General features: G+C 44.4%; 1 protein-coding gene across 1 annotated transcript in view; it reads left to right on the forward strand.

Annotated features, from left to right (window-relative positions):
- The window catches only part of LOC129848710 (uncharacterized), a 43,718-nt gene extending 22,952 nt beyond the window's left edge, over positions 1 to 20,766 (forward strand). The window contains 19 exon segments of the mRNA XM_055915813.1: positions 5,319 to 5,399; positions 5,491 to 5,615; positions 6,216 to 6,359; positions 6,616 to 6,714; positions 6,805 to 6,966; positions 7,118 to 7,217; positions 7,362 to 7,582; positions 8,233 to 8,389; positions 8,561 to 8,781; positions 9,088 to 9,208; positions 9,454 to 9,650; positions 9,755 to 9,869; positions 10,067 to 10,236; positions 10,333 to 10,430; positions 10,579 to 10,709; positions 11,040 to 11,229; positions 20,253 to 20,366; positions 20,368 to 20,392; positions 20,491 to 20,766. Of these exon segments, the coding sequence (XP_055771788.1) occupies positions 5,319 to 5,399; positions 5,491 to 5,615; positions 6,216 to 6,359; positions 6,616 to 6,714; positions 6,805 to 6,966; positions 7,118 to 7,217; positions 7,362 to 7,582; positions 8,233 to 8,389; positions 8,561 to 8,781; positions 9,088 to 9,208; positions 9,454 to 9,650; positions 9,755 to 9,869; positions 10,067 to 10,236; positions 10,333 to 10,430; positions 10,579 to 10,709; positions 11,040 to 11,229; positions 20,253 to 20,366; positions 20,368 to 20,392; positions 20,491 to 20,562 (2,543 nt within the window). The 3' untranslated portion in view covers positions 20,563 to 20,766.
- The last annotated feature ends 541 nt before the right edge of the window (positions 20,767 to 21,307 follow it).

Here is a 21,307-nt window from a genome sequence, read left to right on the forward strand (position 1 = left end):
ATGGGTAGGCAGACCATTCCATAAAAATGGAGCTCTATAGGAGAAAGCCCTGCCTCCAGCTGTTTGCTTAGAAATTCTAGGGACAATTAGGAGGCCTGCGTCTTGTGACCGTAGCGTACGTGTACGGCAGGACCAAATCGCAAAGATAGGTAGGAGCAAGCCCATGTAATGCTTTGTAGGTTAGGAGTAAAACCTTGAAATCAGCCCTTGCCTTAACAGGAAGCCAGTGTAGGGAAGCTAGCACTGGAGTAATATGATCCAATTTTTTGGTTCTAGTCAGGATTGTAGCAGCCGTATTTAGCACTAACTGAAGTTTATTTAGTGCTATATCCGGAAAGTAGAGCATTGGAGTAGTCTAATCTAGAAGTAACAAAAGCATGGATACATTTTTCTGCATCGTTTTTGGACAGACAGTTTCTGATTTTTGCAATGTTACGTAGATGGAAAAAAGCTGTCCTTGAAACAGTCTTGATATGTTCGTCAAAAGAGAGATCAGGGTCCAGAGTAACGCCGAGGTCCTTCAGTTTTATTTGAGACGACTTTACAACCATCAAGATGAATTGTCAGATTCAACAGAAGCTCTTTGTTTCTTGGGACCTAGAACAAGCATCTCTGTTTTGTCCGAGTTTAAAAGTAGAACGTTTGCAGCCATCCACTTCCTTATGTCTGAAACACAGGCTTCTAGCAAGGGCAATTTTGGGGATTCACCATGTTTCATTGAAATGTACAGCTGTGTGTCATCCGTGTAACAGTATAACTTTAAACCGTCCCCTCGCCCCGACACGGGCGCGAACCAGGGACCCTCTGCACACATCAACAACTGATTCCCACGAAGCGTCGTTATCATCGCTCCACAAAAGCCGCGGCCCTTGCAGAGCAAGGGGCAACCCTACATAATGTCTCAGAGCAAGTGACGTAACTGATTGAAATGCTACTAGCGCGCACCCGCTAACTAGCTAGCCATTTCACATCCGTTACATCCGCATAGCAGTGAAAGTTAACATTATGTTTTCGAATGACATCCCCAAGAGGTAAAATATATAGTGAAAACAATAGTGGTCCCAAAACGGAACCGTGAGGAACACCGAAATGTACAGTTGATTTGTCAGAGGACAAACCATTCACAGAGACAAACATATCTTTTCGACAGATAAGATCTAAACCAGGCCAGAACTTGTCCGTGTAGACCAATTTGGGTTTCCAATATCTCCAAAAGAATGTGGTGATCGATGGTATCAAAGGCAGCACTAAGGTCTAGGAGCACGAGGACAGATGCAGAGCCTCGGTCTGATGTCATTAAAAGGTAATTTACCACCTTCACAAGTGCAATCTCAGTGCTATGATGGGATCTAAAACCAGACTGAAGCATTTCGTATACATTGTTTGTCTTCAGGAAGGCAGTAAGTTGCAGCGCAACAGCTTTTTCTAACATTTTTGAGAGGAATGCAAGATTGGATATAGGCTGACAGTTTTTTATATTTTCTGGGTCAAGGTTTGGCTTTTTCAAGAGAGGCTTTATTACTGCCACTTTTAGTGAGTTTGGTACGCATCCGGTGGATAGAGAGCCGTTTATTATGTTCAACATAGGAGGGCCGAGCAAAGGAAGCAGCTCTTTCAGTAGTTTAGTTGGAATAGGGTCCAGTATGCAGCTTGAAGGTTTAGAGGCCATGATTATTTTCATCATTATGTCAAGAGATATAGTACTAAAACACTTAAGTGTCTCTTGATCCTAGGTCCTGTGCAGACTCAGGACAGCCAAGCTTTGGAGGAATACGCAGATTTAAAGACGCGAGCCACCCTTGCCTTGTGGCGCTCAACGAAGATGGCTGACGTCTTAACGAGTCAAGCAAATGTAGAATTTGAGAGGAATGTGTTAATGTAGAGACAAACGCATTGACTGCACAATTGTGTAAGCTTGCCTTGCAATGCAGCTGAAGTAACATAGCTAGCTAGCTAACTATTTACTTGCTTATTGTGTCGGGTTAAAAATAACTATGTAGCCGATCTGGGTATGGACCCTAAAACGTAAAGTTCTGAACTAATATTCATACCAATCTATGAACCTCAAGTCTGAATGGCATTAATGAAGCCTAGAGTAGAATATAACTTTAATGTGCCAAGGATGCAAGTCCTATATACACATGGACTGTAGTTACCACCACATTGTAGCCTGTACATTGAATATATTCACCGATCATGTACTCTTCCTTGGCAAATAAAGGTGCGGTTCAGGTATGACTGTATTTTTCAGTCATATCAAACACCATTATTTAAATGATGCGGTGTCTGCATGTATTACAATTATACACTTCAACAGTGTTTACTGCTCCTGGGATATCAATGATTACACATTGTAACTATACAATAGACTAAACATGATTGATCTGTAATTCATATATACAGAGAGAAAAAAACCTATGAACATTTAACTCCATTAATCAGAGGACGGACACAGGGTAGTATTTCAACCAGTGGAGAATGTGAAACGCTTTATTGAAAGAAGTGCATTTTAATTGTAATATTATAAATACAAGTTCAATCTTGGGCGGGCAGGTGGACTAGTAACCGGAAGGTTGCAAGATCGAGTCCCCGAGCCGACAAGGTAAAAATATGTCCTTCTGCCCCTGAACAAGGCAGTTCCTAGGCCGTCATTCTTATCTGACTTGCCTAGTTAAAAACATTTTTTAAAGGTAGGCAAATCTGTACTTCAATGCACATATGGTGTGCATTAGAAGACGAAGTGGGGCGAGAGGTAAGAACAGCGGCAGATAGCACATGATTCATGAATGACAGTGCTACCCTAATATTCTCTCAGTTCATCACAATTGCGCTGTCGGGACTGGATTCCTCTCACATCAAAACATACCTGCAGACAAGTGAGCATGATTAAGCCTTGTTTTCTTTTGTCTAACACGGTCAGTCATCTTAAATCAGGAGGTGAAATGCAAAACTGACCTTGGATCATTAACTCTGGGATTTCAATGTAAAGCATCTCTTTAATAATATTCCCTGTTGACTCAACCAAGTGACATCTCACCTATGATCAGGCTGTGCCCTCTGTCAGCCAGTTCAGATGCAGGAGAGGTTCAACAAAACAGCTGACATAACCTAGAAGATTTAGGGGGAGAGGGATGACGTGAGTGGCTACAGAGTACTTTAAGCTGAAAAACAGACCCATGAGGACAAACAACAGAATATAATGCCAATAGGTGTCTGCGTCACATACAGTATCTCCTTTCAAAGTGTACCTGAAACATTTAAATATAGAGGGCTGTGTTTCTCACCACTTGGTTATTGCAAGGCTAACCCATGACTTAGCAGCAACAGATAGTCCAGTGAAAATGGCTGTAAATCTGAAAATTAGCAGCTGACATCTTAAGGGTTTTTTAATTCATGCATGTGAGACAGATTCCATGTACAACAAGACAGGCAGAGATGGAGAAAAAGAACACAGAACAGTTTAATTACCTCTGGTTAGGGACACTTTTTGCCAGCAATACATCTTCCACGGCCTGATCCTCACAGTGAACATCTGGCAATATCTACATTTTCGACCCCCTTGGACAGCTTGCTCTCTGAAAGTAAAGAAAACAATAACTGAGATATGACCGTTCAATATAAAGCAGCACATGTCATTGTTTGTCAATACAGCCCAGTGCTGCTTACCTGAGATGCCATCTTCGTAGGTGTCCGCTTTGACTTCCTTTTCTGTCGAGGAAAAAATAGCTGTCAGAACAATTCTTTTTGATTTAGACAAAAATACACAAATGTACCTCCATAGCATATAACAATTTGCCTGTGAATAACCACACCTTCATACAAACGTGCAACTGTATGCAGAATTCTTGACGCGCAACTGAAGACGCTGCCCTATCCTGCCAGCACGCCCACAAAGCGAGCCACTCCGGAGCAGAATGATGACGCGTGGAAGAGGGAAAGGAATGAGAGGAACAGCAATTTGTTGCAAGTTGGGCTAATAACTGAACAATAGACTATTCAACCTTTACTAAAGAATAGTCTAATAGCCGAGCTAGGTGTGAACCCCCCCCCCCCATCATCACAGACCAGATTTGCCCTAACGACCAATGTAATGACTTTACAAATAAATTACGTTGGCTGACAATGTGTTAGCTACGCTGTCCTTACGAACCACATATCATTACAGCACTATGTACCGGTATGTTAGCTAACTACCGAACGTTAGTAGTTGTACATCAAACTTGCCAGTATATTAACTATAGGCTAACTAGCCAACGTTTATTGACTTGATTATTCTCGTCATTCTTAGTTTAGCTACATGTCGTCGTGCTTCCTCAATGGACATGCGGGTGCTTTCGTAAATTCGCTCTGGCTAGCTACAGGCCGGACAATAGAACGAGTCAAAATTCACCCAAGGCTGAAAAACGGCCTAATAAGAACGTTGGCTAAGCGGGAACACTAGCGCGAGCCCATAGCAAATGAATGGAATCGAACGTTCGCAGAGATTCTTTTGACTGGAGTGATGCTTAGGACTCCATTAAAAATATATCCCGTTTTATTTTACCATGACAGTCTGTTCGTCGGACGAAACTGGAGAAAAATAACTAGTGTCGAAAGTAAACATCCGCACCTCGATGGTGTCAACTGTGCTTATGTCTGCGTAATGAAAAGGTAGGGGGGATCTGGTCTAGAGATCGATGACAAATTAAATGGTGCCCGTGTAACAGTTTTACTTCTGTCCCGAACCAGTGACCCTTTGCACACATAGACAACAGTTACCCATCGCTCCACAAAAGCCCCAAACTTGGTGTGCATTTTGGTTTTTGTCCTAACACTACACAGCTGATTCACATGAACAAAGCTTGATGATTAGTTGATTATTTGAATCAGCTTTGTAGGGCTAGGGGAATAAAAAGAAAATGTGCAGCCCTTTGGGGTTCAGGTGACTGAGTGTGGGAAGCCTTTGTCATAGGGTAAAAGTTGAATACCCCTGGACTGTAGGCTGCACACCTTGGGTAAAATATTAGATTCTGTAGCTGTGTATTTTATCAGAACAATTCTGTTCTATAATGGTTCCTTTCCTTAGCTCAGGGTAAGTAGTTGCAGGCCTGAGAGTCTTATGCGATGCAAACATTTGAGTTGTGTTCTTCCTCCTTTTAATCAATCATAATAATTTGTCAAATGCCTTATAGGTTGTTTTGCCTATTGTTGGCAGCTGTGGGCATACAAGCACAACAGACACCATCTATAAGTATGCATTTTGCACCCTGCAAGTTCAAGCACTAAGCGTTTGACTATATATGTATCTTTTGGTTTTTAACTAACCTTTCCCATTCCAGATGACCTCAACGCTGAATGCCTTGGTAACGTTATTCGTTTGAGTGTCGCTCCTCTTTTTAAAGAGGTTGATGCTGTCTTCAGTGAGTTTGTCTCTTATGATTCTCCTTTCATAAATCATAGATTGATATTGTTTGTCAACTATTGTGTTCACACAATCTCCATCCCTTCCAGATGACACACAAATCATAAACCTGACGCCTGGCCTTGCTACTCAGTGTGGATTCAGCTTTAAATTTGACCCCATGGGGAATGCCATGTTTTTTGCTTCTCTTCAAAACTGCTTTTCCCAAAACATGGTAACCCTAAACACTGTAGTGTTTACTTGAACTTCAACTGGACAGTTTGCCTTTCAGTGTCACTGCATTTGCAACCCATAATGTAGCAACGTCATTTTATTTAACCTTTGACATGGAGTCATGCTGAGACCAGGCTCTTTTACAGATGAGCCCTGTATACACAAAGATACAAGTCAATATTTGCATCACTAGATGAAAAATGTAATAATTGAAAACAAATGCATTCTTCAGTAAAAAGGTCCTCAATAAGCCTGAGTTGCTAATTTATACAATTTTAGAGCATGGAGGTTATTAGAAGTACAGCGCCAGAAACATTTTAAGCAGTTTTACCACCCCTGGGTCTGCTATCTCTTACCTCTAAGTTAACGATAACGTAAGGTACAGCAGAAGTTTATGGAGGGCTTTCAGAGGGCCAGCCAACTTTCTGATACAGACTGCAGTGATGTGTACTACTGAGCTCTTCTCCTGTAGTGTGGCAGCTGCATTCATATGGGCAATTTTGCCACAGTCTATAACTTGCATGAAGGTCAACTGAATTATTTATTTTCTGCTATATAATGAAAGGCTTTAATTATTTTTTTCCTTCCCCCTTCATTTTAGGATGATAAGATGTTCAGCTTGGTCATGCAGTTCAGGCTGCCAGGAAACCACATGAATGAAGACCCTGTGTATAGAGTGGGCAAAACCTGTAGCTACACCCCCTGGACCTCCCGAGAGATTCTGTGCGACCGCAACTACATGGAGGCAAGTGAGCAGAGCATGCCCCAAAGGACATGTTTACAGTCGAGCTTGTTGTACTGCCTGTATAAATGATCTGTCTAGAGCTACAACTGTCCAGTGTTTCATTTCTTCTGCGACACAACGTAGAGGTTCTTGACTCTCTCTCAATTCAATACTCCTTAATTTAAGGAGGCGAGTGGACAGATTGAGAACTGGCCCTTGATTTCGTATTGTATGGGAGGGAGAAAATGCATAGGGAATAATGGCCTTTCTTCTCTAGGTGTCTGTCAGAAGGACTCTTCCAGACATCCAAACCGTCCCTGAACAGCCCACTGGAGGCCCGAAAGCAAGGAGCGGCAACTTCCGGAGAGGAGCTGAGGTAGCCATATTTCAGTTTCTGTAATTTCACTACAAGATGGCGCTATTTGTTGACAATTTGTTTAATTCCTGTTTCCATTTCCTGAGACAGGCTGTTGCTTCAGGATACAAAATGACAACAGTTGTCTTTAGTCCTAGCAAGAAGGTCATGAGTGTGGATGAGGTCCAAAGAAAGGGCTATGCAATAGCCAACACTCCCACACGGCTGGTGTTAAGAAGCCCTCATAATGCAGAGGAGACATACCTCCAGAATGTAAGCTGACTTTCTCCACTTCTTCCATGAACTGGGTCATGTTCAGTAGAGCAAAAATTTGGAAACGGTGGCCCTACCTGAACTCTGCAACATATTGTTAATACGGTGTGCCCTACTGAACACGGCCCTGGTGTGGTTGCCCCCTGAACAGGTAGCTGGGGTTCCGATGCGGGTGCTCTCAGCCTCAACCTTCTTTGAGCAGAAGTGGCTGGTTACTCGAGTAGATGCCACGGCTGTTTGTCCAACACCAGGTTGAGTGTGAAATAATGGACTAACTTGGCAAAATTAAGATCCTATGAACCCGGTTCTTAATTGGCTCCAGACAAGACTTTGATTTGTTTTCAGTTGCAAAATGTTCTGTTATGATGTGTACTTGGTTTCTTGTTTCACTGCAGGGGCAGTGGCCTTTACTCCAGAAGTGATCACCTGGTACATGCCCAAGCACATAGACCCACTTTTCTCCTCTGATGCCTTCACCATGTTGGAGGTGTACATGGGAATTGACGCTAAGAGGCTGGACACTGAGGAAATGGCTGCCAGAAACTACTCGGTTTTAGTCACAGAGGCTCATATTATTGTTGAAATTCCGGTGGGGGCGGTTGGCGGCTATTTCAAGGTCAGTGTTGGATGAGTAAAATGTTCCTGTTTAATTTCTAAATCAAATCTTATTTGTAGAGCCCTTCTTACTGCAACAGTTGACAGTGCTTTGCAGTAACCCTTTGCCATCTCTCATGGGATAACTCCTAGAAATGTTTTGTGTAAAATGTTTTGTTATTGAGCAATTGTCTGCTTAATCAGGCTAATATACAATGGATTGTTTCGTGTGTATACAGCCTGACACATTGGATTGCATAAAATGACACTTAAACATACTTTAACGCTTGTCTTTGCGGTTTGTCCTTCAGCCGCTTGAAATTTGAGACCAAATATCCACACTAAAGTATTATGTACCTGACTTTTTAGGGAGCCGGTAGCTTTGCCACTCAACTGAATGCAAGCAAAGTTCGGTTACTCGGCTACTGTTTACATATTGTGCCAGTGTTTACTTTGCGTGTCGGTTGCTTTGGAAATGCAAGTTTGACAACCATATGCCTACCAGCTCTCTAAAGTCGGGTAAACGGATATTGTCTTAAATTACGAGCGGCTGAAGGACAAACCACACAGATAACCGGTAGAGTAACATTCTGGCTTGTAAGGAACATTTAGCTGTTTTTGCACTCCACTTGTGTATTACAGCCTGAATGCATCACTCGTCTCCCTTTACAGAGCCATATTCAGGATGACCAGTACTTTGTCACTTACACCATTGAGCCCATGCTTGAGTTGCTGTGGATCGAGGAGGTCGCACACGAGGACACACGCTACAAAGTCCTCTTCCCTATCACAACACCTCCGATGGCCAGGCCTCCACAAGTTCGCAACTGTGAGTCTGGTTTAGTTAAATAGTGCCTATGGTAATTTGGGATGCCTGGGTGGTTCATTAGGCACAAAACAGAAGAAAATGTACTGAAACGGGGAGGCAATAACAAATGTCCATTTTCGACTTCCATTGTACCGCATTTCAAAATGTTTTTTTTTGTTTGCCAATGAACAGACACGCCCTTAGACACAGTTCCTGAGCAGGCAGTGTTTGTGCTTGAGTTGGGGACCTTCAACCTTGATGTGGAGCTGCTGAACATCACCTTTCCCACCATGGTGCTAACTGTTGCAGAGTGCAACGCCAGAGGCTTCAATGTTCAGGAGCAGAGATCCCTGGACAACACCTTGAAGAGCTTCAGGATGGAGGTGCCCTTCTCAGACCCGGTGGTCTTTAAGGTGTGTTTCTGTTAAATTCAAAGCAACACGCAGTGATTTGTACATGCCCTAATAAGTGGGCCACCAACAAAATATAAATAATGGCGCAAATGTACTTTGTATCCCTCATTTACTCAAGTGTTTCCATTATTTTGGTAGTTGTGTGCATTCACTTGCCAGTAGTGCTTGATTTAGAGGAATGAGGGCAACATTCAAGTATATAGTTTGTTTTAATAGTCCCCATATGTACTTGTCACTTGATATTGAATAGAGTTCTGTTACAACAATAATGCTATCAATTGACCAATGCTTTTAACTTCACTACAGAGAAGGGCGGAACAAGGTGTCACAACCTTCACTCTTCAGCTGATCTACGGCCTGGTCGTCTTTCCAGAGTACGCTCCTTTCGCTCACTCTGCCGTTGTGGACGCTGTACTGCTGGACATTGGTATGTCTCTGGACTACGCCAAACTACTGTTGAATGGCTTCCTCTGGTTAATGATTGCAGTGAAAGCCCAACTAGCCATACTGTAGGTTTTTCCTATGCGGTCTCTCTACAAAAAAAATGTTAAGCTTTAGAGTATTTGGACCCAGTGTCCTGTTCCTGATATTTCAGGATCGTCCTTGGACAAGTTCAAGTAGTACCTTCCTGTTTTTTGTGCTTAATAAACACAACCCTGTTTGTCCTTGTAGTGCCACCCTCAGTCACTGGCAACTGTGATCAGGAGAACTTTCACATCACTGTGGACTACAGGAACCAAGAGCCCTTTTTCGTGGTCTTGGTTGGCAAGCGGCTGCTTAACCATGAGCTTGCGCAACAGTATTTGACAGAGGGCGACGCAGACTTCACCATCACGTTACCCTTCTCTTCGCCGGACGCAGTGTTTGAGGTACGATGCTCTCCCAAAACATGTTAACCTAAATTGCTGCAGCTAGCCTTGCTTTCCTTACCCTGTATACATGCATGCTAATGAACTCTCCCATTGGTTCCCAGTCGGTTCACCCGTCCTCTGTCAGGAGCAGGCTGGATGTGGCTCTGTTGAATCCTTACAACAACATGACCATCAAACACTTTTCCCTGGCTTGCAGCTTCCTCAAAACGCTGACTGGTTGGTTCTCAAACAATTACTTCCGATAAATAGTCGTTTGACATGGTTACCTAACCTGGGTTCCTTGCAAATACTGTGAGTCTAATAGTAGTGCCAGATGGGCATGGTTTGCACTTTTGGTGCTATGCTATTGGTTCTACTGTGCTCAATGAAGTGTAACAAATACAGAACCTGTCTTTTGCTCCCCCACCCCCAAGAGTGTTTCTCTAACGGAACGATGACTGCGCTGGCGGTCAAGGTGGAGTCTGCTCCCAGTCTGAACCCCGGTCAGCTGACCCTGAGCGACCCCGCCTGTGGTCCCACCTACAGCGACGATCGCTTCGCCTACTTCCACTTCACTGTCAACTCCTGTGGCACCACCAGGAAGGTAAAATGACTATTACCCTGAGGTGATGGGTACTGTGTATTTACGGACTGTTTGCTTCTGCAGGCTGTAATAAGTCAATTCCCCTCTACTACATAGTTTATCAACAATGTCATGCTGTATGAGAACGAAATCTCCTTGCCAGATGAACTTGAGGTGAAGCTGAATGGCACGACGTCTTCAGAGGAGGAATATCAGTAAGTGCATTACGCATCACAATTGTAGCTATTAGGTTTTTTAAATTCTTCTCCAATTGCTCAATACTTTGTATACAGGGAAAATGTGCCTCTACTACCAGTGTGTCCACTCCACTGCTTGAAGTTTCCCCTACATCCCTCTTTTTAGGTTAAAGGTTTCCTGCTACTATGTGGTCAACATCACTCGCACATTGGCCTTCCTCACCAGGCCGCGTGACAACGAGCGTTTTGCCGAGACTGGGACGGGTCGACAAATGGTCAGAATGAGACTCGCTCAGGGTAAGCGTGCACAAATTCAGAATTTCAACTTGGCCTCAATTCTAATCACTCCTGATGATCTGGAAATGAAATATAGAATCTTGGAAGGTGTCCTTTACAAAACCATTCCCAAAAATGTAAGCCTTATGATATATTACTCATGAGTTCTGAGATCTACAGGTGTGGCTATGGAGTAACGGTGAGGAGCTGATTTGGGAATTTGTTAGAAGCCTCTGGTGGGGGGGTTCATCAGGGCACAACAGGATATGATAAACGTGTGTTTCTTTATGGACAAGTTGAGATGGTACCTCGCTGTTTTGTGCCCACCGGTTGTCTCGTTCTGTGTTCCAGACGCCTCGTATAACACGTTCCACCAGGAGGAGGACTATCCAGTGGTGAGGTACCTGAGACAGCCTCTGCACTTTGAGGTGGAGCTGACCAGGTCCTCTGACCCCAAGATAGCGCTGGTGCTTGACCACTGCTGGGCCACCCCCAACGAGAACCGTGACTCCCGACCCCGGTGGAATCTCATCATTAATGGGTAACTTGTTGTATTTGGGCCTAAACAAGTGTTATTCCACAGGTGTGGTTCCTGAGTAATTAGCAACCTATCATGCTTGGCAGGCCATTTACTTTGGCTACCGTGGCTATGCCCCCATCCATAGGTAATGAGTGGTCACAATGGTTTGAGCTTAAAAACGATGTGAGCAGTATGCGGTCTGTCACCAGATCTCCACCCAAATGAACACTTATGGGAGATTCTGGCGCGTAGCATCACACGTATCATCTCGGGTACTCCGAGATCCCAGGTGTCTTAAACACCATACGTCAGTTGAGTCTGACAGACGCTTACGTGATAACCCGACTGCATTGTATGGCGTTAGCTCATATTAGTACCACCTTCAAAAGTGTTTTACACACGTGTCCATTACAATCTAGGCAAGAATCAGAATGCATGAATAAAACGCCAAGTACATTATACTTACAGTAGAAACGTTACACAGAAATTAAGGCACTTTGATAGGAATGCACGCATGTCCAGTTATTTGTAAGGAAGGCAATGTGGCCACCAGGCAATAAATGTGCCAGGGGGAAAGTTTGTGCAAGGCCTGTTCTGACTAGATGTGCAAATGTCTGTATGCTTGAAGGAAAGTTTGTACGGCTCATTCAAATTCTCAAAAATAAATTGTCTGCAACAGTGAAATGGGCTATTTTTGTGAATTAATGAGGCAAACTTAGAAGTTGGAACAGCCTATAGAAAATGAGCAGGTAGTGTGCCTTGGTTTGAGGTCAGCGTGGGTTAACAGTCCACATTTTGGAACGGTGAGTGCATTCTGACGTCCCGCGCATAAAATAAACTCCCGCTGGGGCGACTGTTGAAGATATTTGGAACTCTCGTGTGGAAAGGTTAAGACACTATGTTGGCGTTACCTACACCTTTTTACTCAATGTTATCCTTTTGGTTTGCTACAGTTCAGTGCTGTGCCGAACTGATGGTCAGTCGACTGGAAATCGAGAGCGGCTGGCAAGCTTGGCTTGCCTTTCCGCTTGGTTTCATACAACTGCTCTTAACACTGACTGAATACTTGTTGGATTCAGGCACAAGTGACCTCTTGTGTTTAAAACGGTTATGCGCTTAACATAAAGGATGGTTCACACGCCTGTGCAGCATGGAAGTTGATGTTTGAAACTGAATAGGATCAGTTGACAGGATCCCTAGAAGTTGATGCCACTTTCAATGGAATTTCCTGTCCTAGAGGAATGCGCTAATTGGGAGTTGCTAAACATGAACAAATACCACGGTCAAGTGTAGCAGCATCTTGCTAGCCTTATTTAGCTAGCTAATGTTCATATTTAAAAAAATGTTACGACACAGCTGGGTTTGTCATAAGCATTGATTTGGGTGAGCACTTTGCCACAGATGGACACCGCTGGCCTAATTTTTAACTTTGTCATCTTCTCAAGAATTTAAATTGGGTAACTATTGAAAGATTACTTATTTTTCCTACATTGTAATGGACACTGCAACCTTTGGTAGATGGGCTACAATGACTTTGCCCATGATTATGCACGCTGCAAATGACACTTTATTTTGCGGGTGTCTTTTCAGTATCTGGATACATGTTACACCAAGCAGTGGAGTGAAGCAACTTTATGGTCAAAACCATTTATTTGGGGGATCGGGTTTGCCAAATGCTATCAAATCACGCAATTTAAAATTTGGCACCCCCTATTTTAATTTGCTCCGGTGGCCATGTGGACACAAGGCTCATCTGTCACGGGTGTAACTTTGCAGCGGTTTATTAAATCAAAATGTCATCCTGGTGGGGGTGGTAGCAGTTTGAAAAAACAGGCTGATAATGTTTTGTAGATCATAGGAAAAGACACCACATTCACATGGCTGTGCATGAAATGGGCAGTTCAGATTTGTCACTTCAGCTGCAACTATATCATACTTGGCTTAAATCGTTGAGTAAAATCCTGAGGAAGCTCTTGTCTGTCAGCTCAAGTGGATTTGTACTGGTGTGGGCGTTTGTCTCTTAATGTAACGTCTTCAGATTTCACAAATCCCTTTTTGCTAATATCTGTCAGTTAAACAGTAAATGATAAACCTCCCAAAGATGCAAATGACAAAAGTAGGCCTAAACTGTCAATGCGTAGGTTACTTTGTAGAGCTGCTCCCTTCACAGAAGTCCTCCACGTGTGAATCTGATGCCATGGGTGTAGAATTTATTTTGTGTGACCAATTTTTCCGACAGCGGAAGAATTGCTCTGGCGCATTGCATGAAATTCTTAATTAAAATGAAGTACTTATTTTGAAAATATGATACCGACTGTCTATTCGGTAACTAATCCAAGATGGCGTAGCAGTCAGATGTCCTCGTCTTGTCCCGTGTATATATATTTTTCTTCGCATATCTTTTTTATATATATATTTTCTTAACTCAACTTCAAAACACTCTCCTGCAACCCACCTCACCAAATGTGGTGCGGATCTGTTTTTTTTCTTCCTCAAAAGTATTATTCACCTCGTATCCGAAATCTACAACAGAAGCTAACCAGAAGTTAGCCAGCTCACAAGCTAACGTTAGTAGCTAACGTTAATAGTTCAGCTAACCACAGCTAGCGCTCATCAGCTATCCTTTAGCTCGGAAAACTATTGCCAGTTTTGTAGAACGCGACTCAGACCAGAGCATACCAGACCTATTTTTCTCTCCATATCCCCGGATTTTTACCTCAAGCTCTGGACATTTACACCTGGATCTTGCAGCTAACTAGCTGCTATCCGAGTGACTATCGGCTAACATCAATTCCGGAGCAAACACCAATTATCCTGGAGCTAGCCAGCTGAAGAGTGCCATCAGCCACTCCTGGGCTACAATCACCTATCCGGACCCGTTTTACTGCCGATGCGGAGCCCCACCGGGCCTTCACGACTGGGATACCGACGTTATCTGCCCGAGGGAGTATTTCAACCGGCCCCTCCATCGCGACGTAACCTGAACGTCCATATACTAACTGCGGCCCGCTAATCGTTAGCTGTCTTGAGCATATCGGCTGCTATCTGAACAGGTCTATCGAACAATCTTCTTAGGCCACAAACTATTTTGACAACTGGATTGGTCCCCTCTAGTGGGGTTCCGTGTGGTAATCTACCGACGGAATTGCACGGCGTGGCTAAAAACAGACCTCCATCTTCTGCTAGCTTGCTACCCATGACTAGCTGTCTGAATCACGAAGCTAGCACCAGTTAGCAAACACAATTCTACAACTCACAACCTCTCTTTCGCCACCGCCATCCGGCTTGGATTCTCTGTCGACACGACCACGTCTGGTCTGCAGACAAATACCCCATCCGCTGTGCCCTCAACCGGCCTCCGTCTGAGCAGACCCCCTCCGTCTGAGCAGACCACCCCCCCGGGCTACTAACTTTAAACACCGCGGGCTAGCTTAGTGGAGGCCTCACTACTTCATCTACGGCTGGCCCCTGGACACTATGATCACTTGGCTACATAGCTTATGCCTGCTTGACTGTCCATTAAATCACGGTACTCCATTCTGTTTATTTGTGTTTTATCTGTCGGCTCTGTGCCTTAACTCAGGATCTGTGTGTAGTTAATCCGACCCTCTCTGCCCAGTCGTCGCCATTTTTACCTTCTGTTGCTGTGTTAGCCGACTAGCTGCTGTTATCTGACCTGCTGTTTTAGCTAGCTCTCCCAATCATGACCTGCAATCACTTTATGCCTTATTGTATGTCTCTCAAATATCAATATGCCTTGCATACTGTTGTTCAGGCTAGTTATCATTGTTTTGGTTTGCAATGGACCCCGTAGTTCCACTCTCCGTACCTCTGATACCTCCTTTGTCCCACCCCCCACATGCGGTGACCTCACCCTTTGAGACCAGCATGTCCAGAGATACAACCTCTCTTATCACCCAGTGCCTGGGCTTGCCTCCGCTGTACCCGTGCCCCACCATACCCTGGTCTGCACATTATGCCCAGAATCTATTCTACCACGCCCATAAATCTGCTCCTTTTATTCCTTGTCCCCAACGCTCTAGGCGACCAGTTTTGATAGCCTTTAGCCGCACCCTCATCCTACTGTTCCTCGGGTGATGTGGAGGTAAACCCAGGCCCTGCATGTCCCCAGTCACCCTCATTTGTTGACTTCTGTGATCGAAAAAGCCTTGGCCTCATGCATGTCAACATCAGAAGCCTCCTGCCTAAGTTTGCCTTACTCACCGCTTTAGCACACTCTGCCAACCCTGATGTCCTTGCCGTGTCTGAATCCTGGCTTAGGAAGGCCACCAAAAACTCTGAGATTTCCATACCCAACTATAACACTTTCCGTCAAGATAGAACTGCCAAAGGGGGAGGAGTTGCAATCTACTGCAGAGATAGCCTGCAAAGTTCTGTCATACTTTCCAAGTCTATGCCCAAACAGTTCGAACTTCTAATTTTAAAAATGAATCTCTCCAGAAATAAGTCTCTCACTGTTGCCGCCTGCTACCGACCCCCCTCAGCTCCCAGCTGTGCCCTGGACACCATCTGTGAATTGATCGCTCCCCATCTAGCTTCAGAGTTTGTTCTGTTAGGTGACCTAAACTGGGATATGCTTAACACCCCGGCAGTCCTACAATCTAAGCTTGATGCCCTCAATCTCACACAAATCATCAAGGAACCCACCAGGTACAACCCCAAATCCGTAAACATGGGCACCCTAATAGACATTATCCTGACCAACTTGCCCTCCAAATACACCTCTGCTGTCTTCAATCAAGATCTCAGCGATCACTGCCTCATTGCCTGTATCCGCCACGGGTCCACGGTCAAACGACCACCCCTCATCACTGTCAAACGCTCCCTGAAACACTTCTGCGAGCAGGCCTTTCTAATCGACCTGGCCCGGGTACCCTGGAAGGATATTGACCTCATCCCGTCAGTTGGGGATGCCTGGTCATTCTTTAAAAGTTACTTCCTCACCATATTAGACAAGCATGCTCCGTTCAAAAAATGCAGAACCAAGAACAGATATAGCCCTTGGTTCACTCCAGACCTGACTGCCCTCGACCAGCACAAAAACATCCTGTGGCGAACTGCAATAGCATCGAAGAGCCCCCGTGATATGCAACTGTTCAGGGAAGTCAGGAACCAATACACGCAGTCAGTCAGGAAAGCAAAGGCCAGCTTTTTCAAGCAGAAATTTGCATCCTGTAGCTCTAACTCCAAAAAGTTCTGGGATACTGTAAAGTCCATGGAAAACAAGAGCACCTCCTCCCAGCTGCCCACTGCACTGAGGCTAGATAACACGGTCACCACTGATAAGTCCGTGATAATCGAAAACTTCAACAAACATTTCTCAATGGCTGGCCATGCCTTCCACCTGGTGACTCCAACCTTGGCCAACAGCCCCGCCCCCCCCGCTGCTACTCGCCCAAGCCTCCCCAGCTTCTCCTTTACCCATATCCAGATAGCAGATGTTCTGAAAGAGCTGGAAAACCTGGACCCATACAAATCAGCTGGGCTTGACAATCTGGGCCCCCTATTTCTGAAACTGTCCGCTGCCATTGTCGCACCCCCTATTACCAGCCTGTTCAACCTCTCCTTCGTATCATCTGAGATCCCCAAGGATTGGAAAGCTGCCGCTGTCATTCCCCTCTTCAAAGGGGGAGACACCCTGGACCCAAACTGTTACAGACCTATATCCATCCTGCCCTGCCTAGCTAAGGTCTTCGAAAGCCAAGTCAACAAACAGATCACTGACCATCTCGAATCCCACCGTACCTTCTCCGCTGTGCAATCCGGTTTCCGAGCCGGTCACGGGTGCACCTCAGCCACGCTCAAGGTACTAAACGATATCATAACCGCCATCGATAAAAGACATTACTGTGCAGCCGTCTTCATCGACCTGGCCAAGGCTTTCGACTCTGTCAATCACCATATTCTTATCGGCAGACTCAATAGCCTCGGTTTTTCTAATGACTGCCTTGCCTGGTTCACCAACTACTTTGCAGACAGAGTTCAGTGTGTCAAATCGGAGGGCATGTTGTCCGGTCCTCTGGCAGTCTCTATGGGGGTACCACAGGGTTCAATTCTCGGGCCGACTCTTTTCTCTGTATACATCAATGATGTTGCTCTTGCTGCGGGCGATTCCCTGATCCACCTCTACGCAGACGACACCATTCTGTATACTTCCGGCCCTTCCCTGGACACTGTGCTATCTAACCTCCAAATGAGCTTCAATGCCATACAACACTCCTTCCGTGGCCTCCAACTGCTCTTAAATGCTAGTAAAACCAAATGCATGCTTTTCAACCGTTCGCTGCCTGCACCCGCACGCCCGACTAGCATCACCACCCTGGACGGTTCCGACCTAGAATATGTGGACATCTATAAGTACCTAGGTGTCTGGCTAGACTGCAAACTCTCCTTCCAGACTCATATCAAACATCTCCAATCCAAAATCAAATCTAGAGTCGGCTTTCTATTCCGGAACAAAGCCTCCTTCACTCACGCCGCCAAACTTACCCTAGTAAAACTGACTATCCTACCGATCCTCGACTTCGGCGACGTCATCTACAAAATAGCTTCCAATACTCTACTTAGCAAACTGGATGCAGTTTATCACAGTGCCATCCGTTTTGTTACTAAAGCACCTTATACGACCCACCACTGCGACCTGTATGCCCTAGTCGGCTGGCCCTCGCTACATGTTCGTCGTCAGACCCACTGGCTCCAGGTCATCTACAAGGCTATGCTAGGCAAAGTGCCGCATTATCTCAGTTCACTGGTCACGATGGCTACACCCACCCGTAGCACGCGCTCCAGCAGGTGTATCTCACTGATCATCCCTAAAGCCAAAACCTCATTTGGACGCCTTTCCTTCCAGTTCTCTGCTGCCTGCGACTGGAACGAATTGCAAAAATCTCTGAAGTTGGAGACTTATCTCCCTCAACAACTTTAAAAATCTGCTATCCGAGCAGCTAACCGATCGCTGCAGCTGTACATAGTCCATCTGTAAACTACCCACCCAATTTACCTACCTCACCCCCATACTGCTTTTATTTATTTACTTTTCTGCTCTTTTGCACACCAGTATCTCTTCTTGCACATGATCATCTGATTTATCACTCCAGTGTTAATCTGCTAAATTGTAATTATTCGATTTATTGCCTACCTCATGCCTTTTGCACACATTGTATATAGATTCTCTTTTTCCTACCATGTTATTGACTTGTTTATTGTTTACTCCATGTGTAACTCTGTGTTGTCTGTTCACACTGCTATGCTTTATCTTGGCCAGGTCGCAGTTGCAAATGAGAACTTGTTCTCAACTAGCCTACCTGGTTAAATAAAGGTGTAATAAAAAAATAAAAAACTAAGGGTTAAACCACGGTCAATTGATCAATATTCAGGTCGCCTGTAGTCTGACCATTCTGGATCATTTAGAATTCGAAGAACCATTTAGAGGGACGTTTCAACACATGAGAATGCATTCATGTCAATGTAATTGAACATACATGTTGGACATCCGTCATTTACCTAGCTATAAAAGTCTTTGCAGTAGACAAAGTAATATTGTTGATGAGAAATGCTATGGCATTGCTAGTATGACCCTCCCTTGACAAATGAAATGCACTTTTTTTCAAATAGGCAGCCCAATTTCTGTTTTTAAATTAAATGTACTAAATCAGATTTTTCCAGTTCTGATGGGCCAAAAGATCAGAAATTAAAACCAACAAACTACTGTCGTGACCTTGAATTATCTGAGGACTGTTTAATTGTTACCCGACTAAATGAATCGTGTTAGGATTTGGGGTGCCGAGGAAACGGTTTTAAAGATACCGTCTCCCGACTTAAACTCTAGACGGTAGAAATCTATTACATTGCTAAAGTCAACTTATTAACCATCGTATCCTCCTCGCACCTGCAAGAACCCCAGCCTTATGATTCAGTACTATACAAATTGGTTTAATTTATTTACTAGCTAAACACACAGGTCCCTAGCGGACTGACACAATATGACGGCTTGTTACGATGTCTCCCCCACCCATGGTTCCATAAGGAACACTTATCGTTGTTACATTTTTGCATGAATGTATTTGTGAGATGCCGCCGTGGTTGGGTCTTCTCTCTGATTGGCTCCCTGAGGTCACAATGTCAATAGTTGTCCGTGGCTCCAATGACTAGTCTTGAACGGAACTTCAGGATGGATTTTCCTTTCACTCATTCTGGAAGATGGGCTAATCAACCCTGTCGCTGATTCCTCAGTGGGTGATGAGAGTAGGATGGTTTGGATATAGTAGCAGAATGGTCCCACTGAAGTTAGCTTTTCTAGGTACTTGGCTCAAACAGCTAATCGGCTGTACCAGTGACTGTCTGCCTGAGGGGTGTTTATTCTCCCTCGTGTTGGTATTCAGGTTTCGGACCGCTTTGGACATGAGCTGCAGTTCGCCGTCCTTAGGAAGGTGCGTTTAGGGAAGTTTCAAATGTGTAGCTTGCGACTGACGGTTTTCTGGTCTAATGTTAATTTCAGTTACCAATCCTTTTATGCACTCTGGCCGCCGGGGACAGTTCTGTCAGTCTGACCCGCTCTCTGATGTCACTTGTGGCATGGCTACTTACTATGCACATTTTCTAGGAGTTTCTCTAATACGTTCAAAAGTGAATACTGGAACAATATTTCTAACATAAGACTGGTCAGAGATAGAAAAAGAATGTCATGTTTTTTTAAAGGAAATACTGGAACTAGAAAAGTGCTCACACTACAGGTAGGAAGTCTCGAGTCTTTACATTGTATATGAAATATGTTGGGTGTTTTTCAAGACCGAGGTGAATTTAGGAGGGGTAAGAGTTTTGGTGGGAAAAGCCTGTTAACAAAGACATTCCTTTAGTTCATACTGGAGGGGGAGAAGGAACCCACTTCTCCTGTCATTTACAACACGGTGTAATTGATCTGATCCTCACAGGACAGTCATGACACCACCATAAGACTTCGTACACAAGGTGGTTGGGGTTTAGTGTTCTTGTTCCTAACTTAGTCCCTCTCTCTACACTGGCAGTTGTGAGAACCCGGAGGATCCGTACCGTGTAGTCTTCCACCCGGTGGTAGCTGACGCCAGGGTCCACTTCCCCCCTCACGTCAAACGCTTTGAGGTCTATATGTTTTCCTTCGTCGGATGCGGTTGAGCCGAGTGGCCAGGTAACAAAGTTCACCCAACAATCTTTAGGTTAATTTTGTGAGTGGCAATCATCCCTTTATTTAAATTTATCTGACACCATCAAATCTTTGATTTCTAGGTCTTCGTCCATTGTGATGTGGTCATCTGTGACGCCAGTAGTCCCTCTGGCGGCCCCTGTAGTGGACAATGATTGAATCAGGACAACTCGAGAAGAGGTAGGTCTTGTTTTATGCTTTTCAGACCATAACTGAACTAATAGGTTCTCTCTCTCTCAACAGGTCAACGACATGTCAAAGACCTCTTTGAGGAGCCTCATTTCTATGTTTCTTCTGGATACATTCTTTGGGTGTAATGTCTTGTTCTAACATGTCAAATAAAGTGTTCTATATAACAATTACGTTTGCTTTACTTGCGTGGCAACAATCCTAACCGTTGGAGCTACCTTAATTGTATCTGATTTGCGTATAACACCAAGGCGCATGTACTTTAGTGGATGTAGTAGGCTTGTCATCTGATGTGTATCAATCAACCCTTTTGTAAGCATGGAACTCTGAACCATCCACACCAATTTCCCATCTAGGACGAACAATGGGTGTCAAAACAAAAGCTTTCCAATGTCCAGTAGGAAGAACTGACTCAATGTTATAGCAGATGGTGGTTTGTGAGGCCAGCAGGGCTGTGGTTGGCTGCAGGCCCCAGGGAGCACAGCAGTGTTGGGAATTTTCAACTGAAATTACAACTTTACTTGATACCTCTCACTAGCTTGGTTTCCATCCAAATATGGACCTTTCTTTAATGATATGCATGTACATCTCAAATGTGGAGAGCTTGACTTTCTCACTACCTGTTTTTTGTAAGAAGTGTTCACAGCTGAATGTACCGAGCGGTCTGTTTTTAAAACTACTAGCGCACAGCTCGGACACCCATGCATACCC

The sequence above is a fragment of the Salvelinus fontinalis genome, unplaced genomic scaffold (assembly GCF_029448725.1).
Source record: "Salvelinus fontinalis isolate EN_2023a unplaced genomic scaffold, ASM2944872v1 scaffold_1126, whole genome shotgun sequence".
NCBI lineage: Eukaryota > Metazoa > Chordata > Actinopteri > Salmoniformes > Salmonidae > Salvelinus > Salvelinus fontinalis.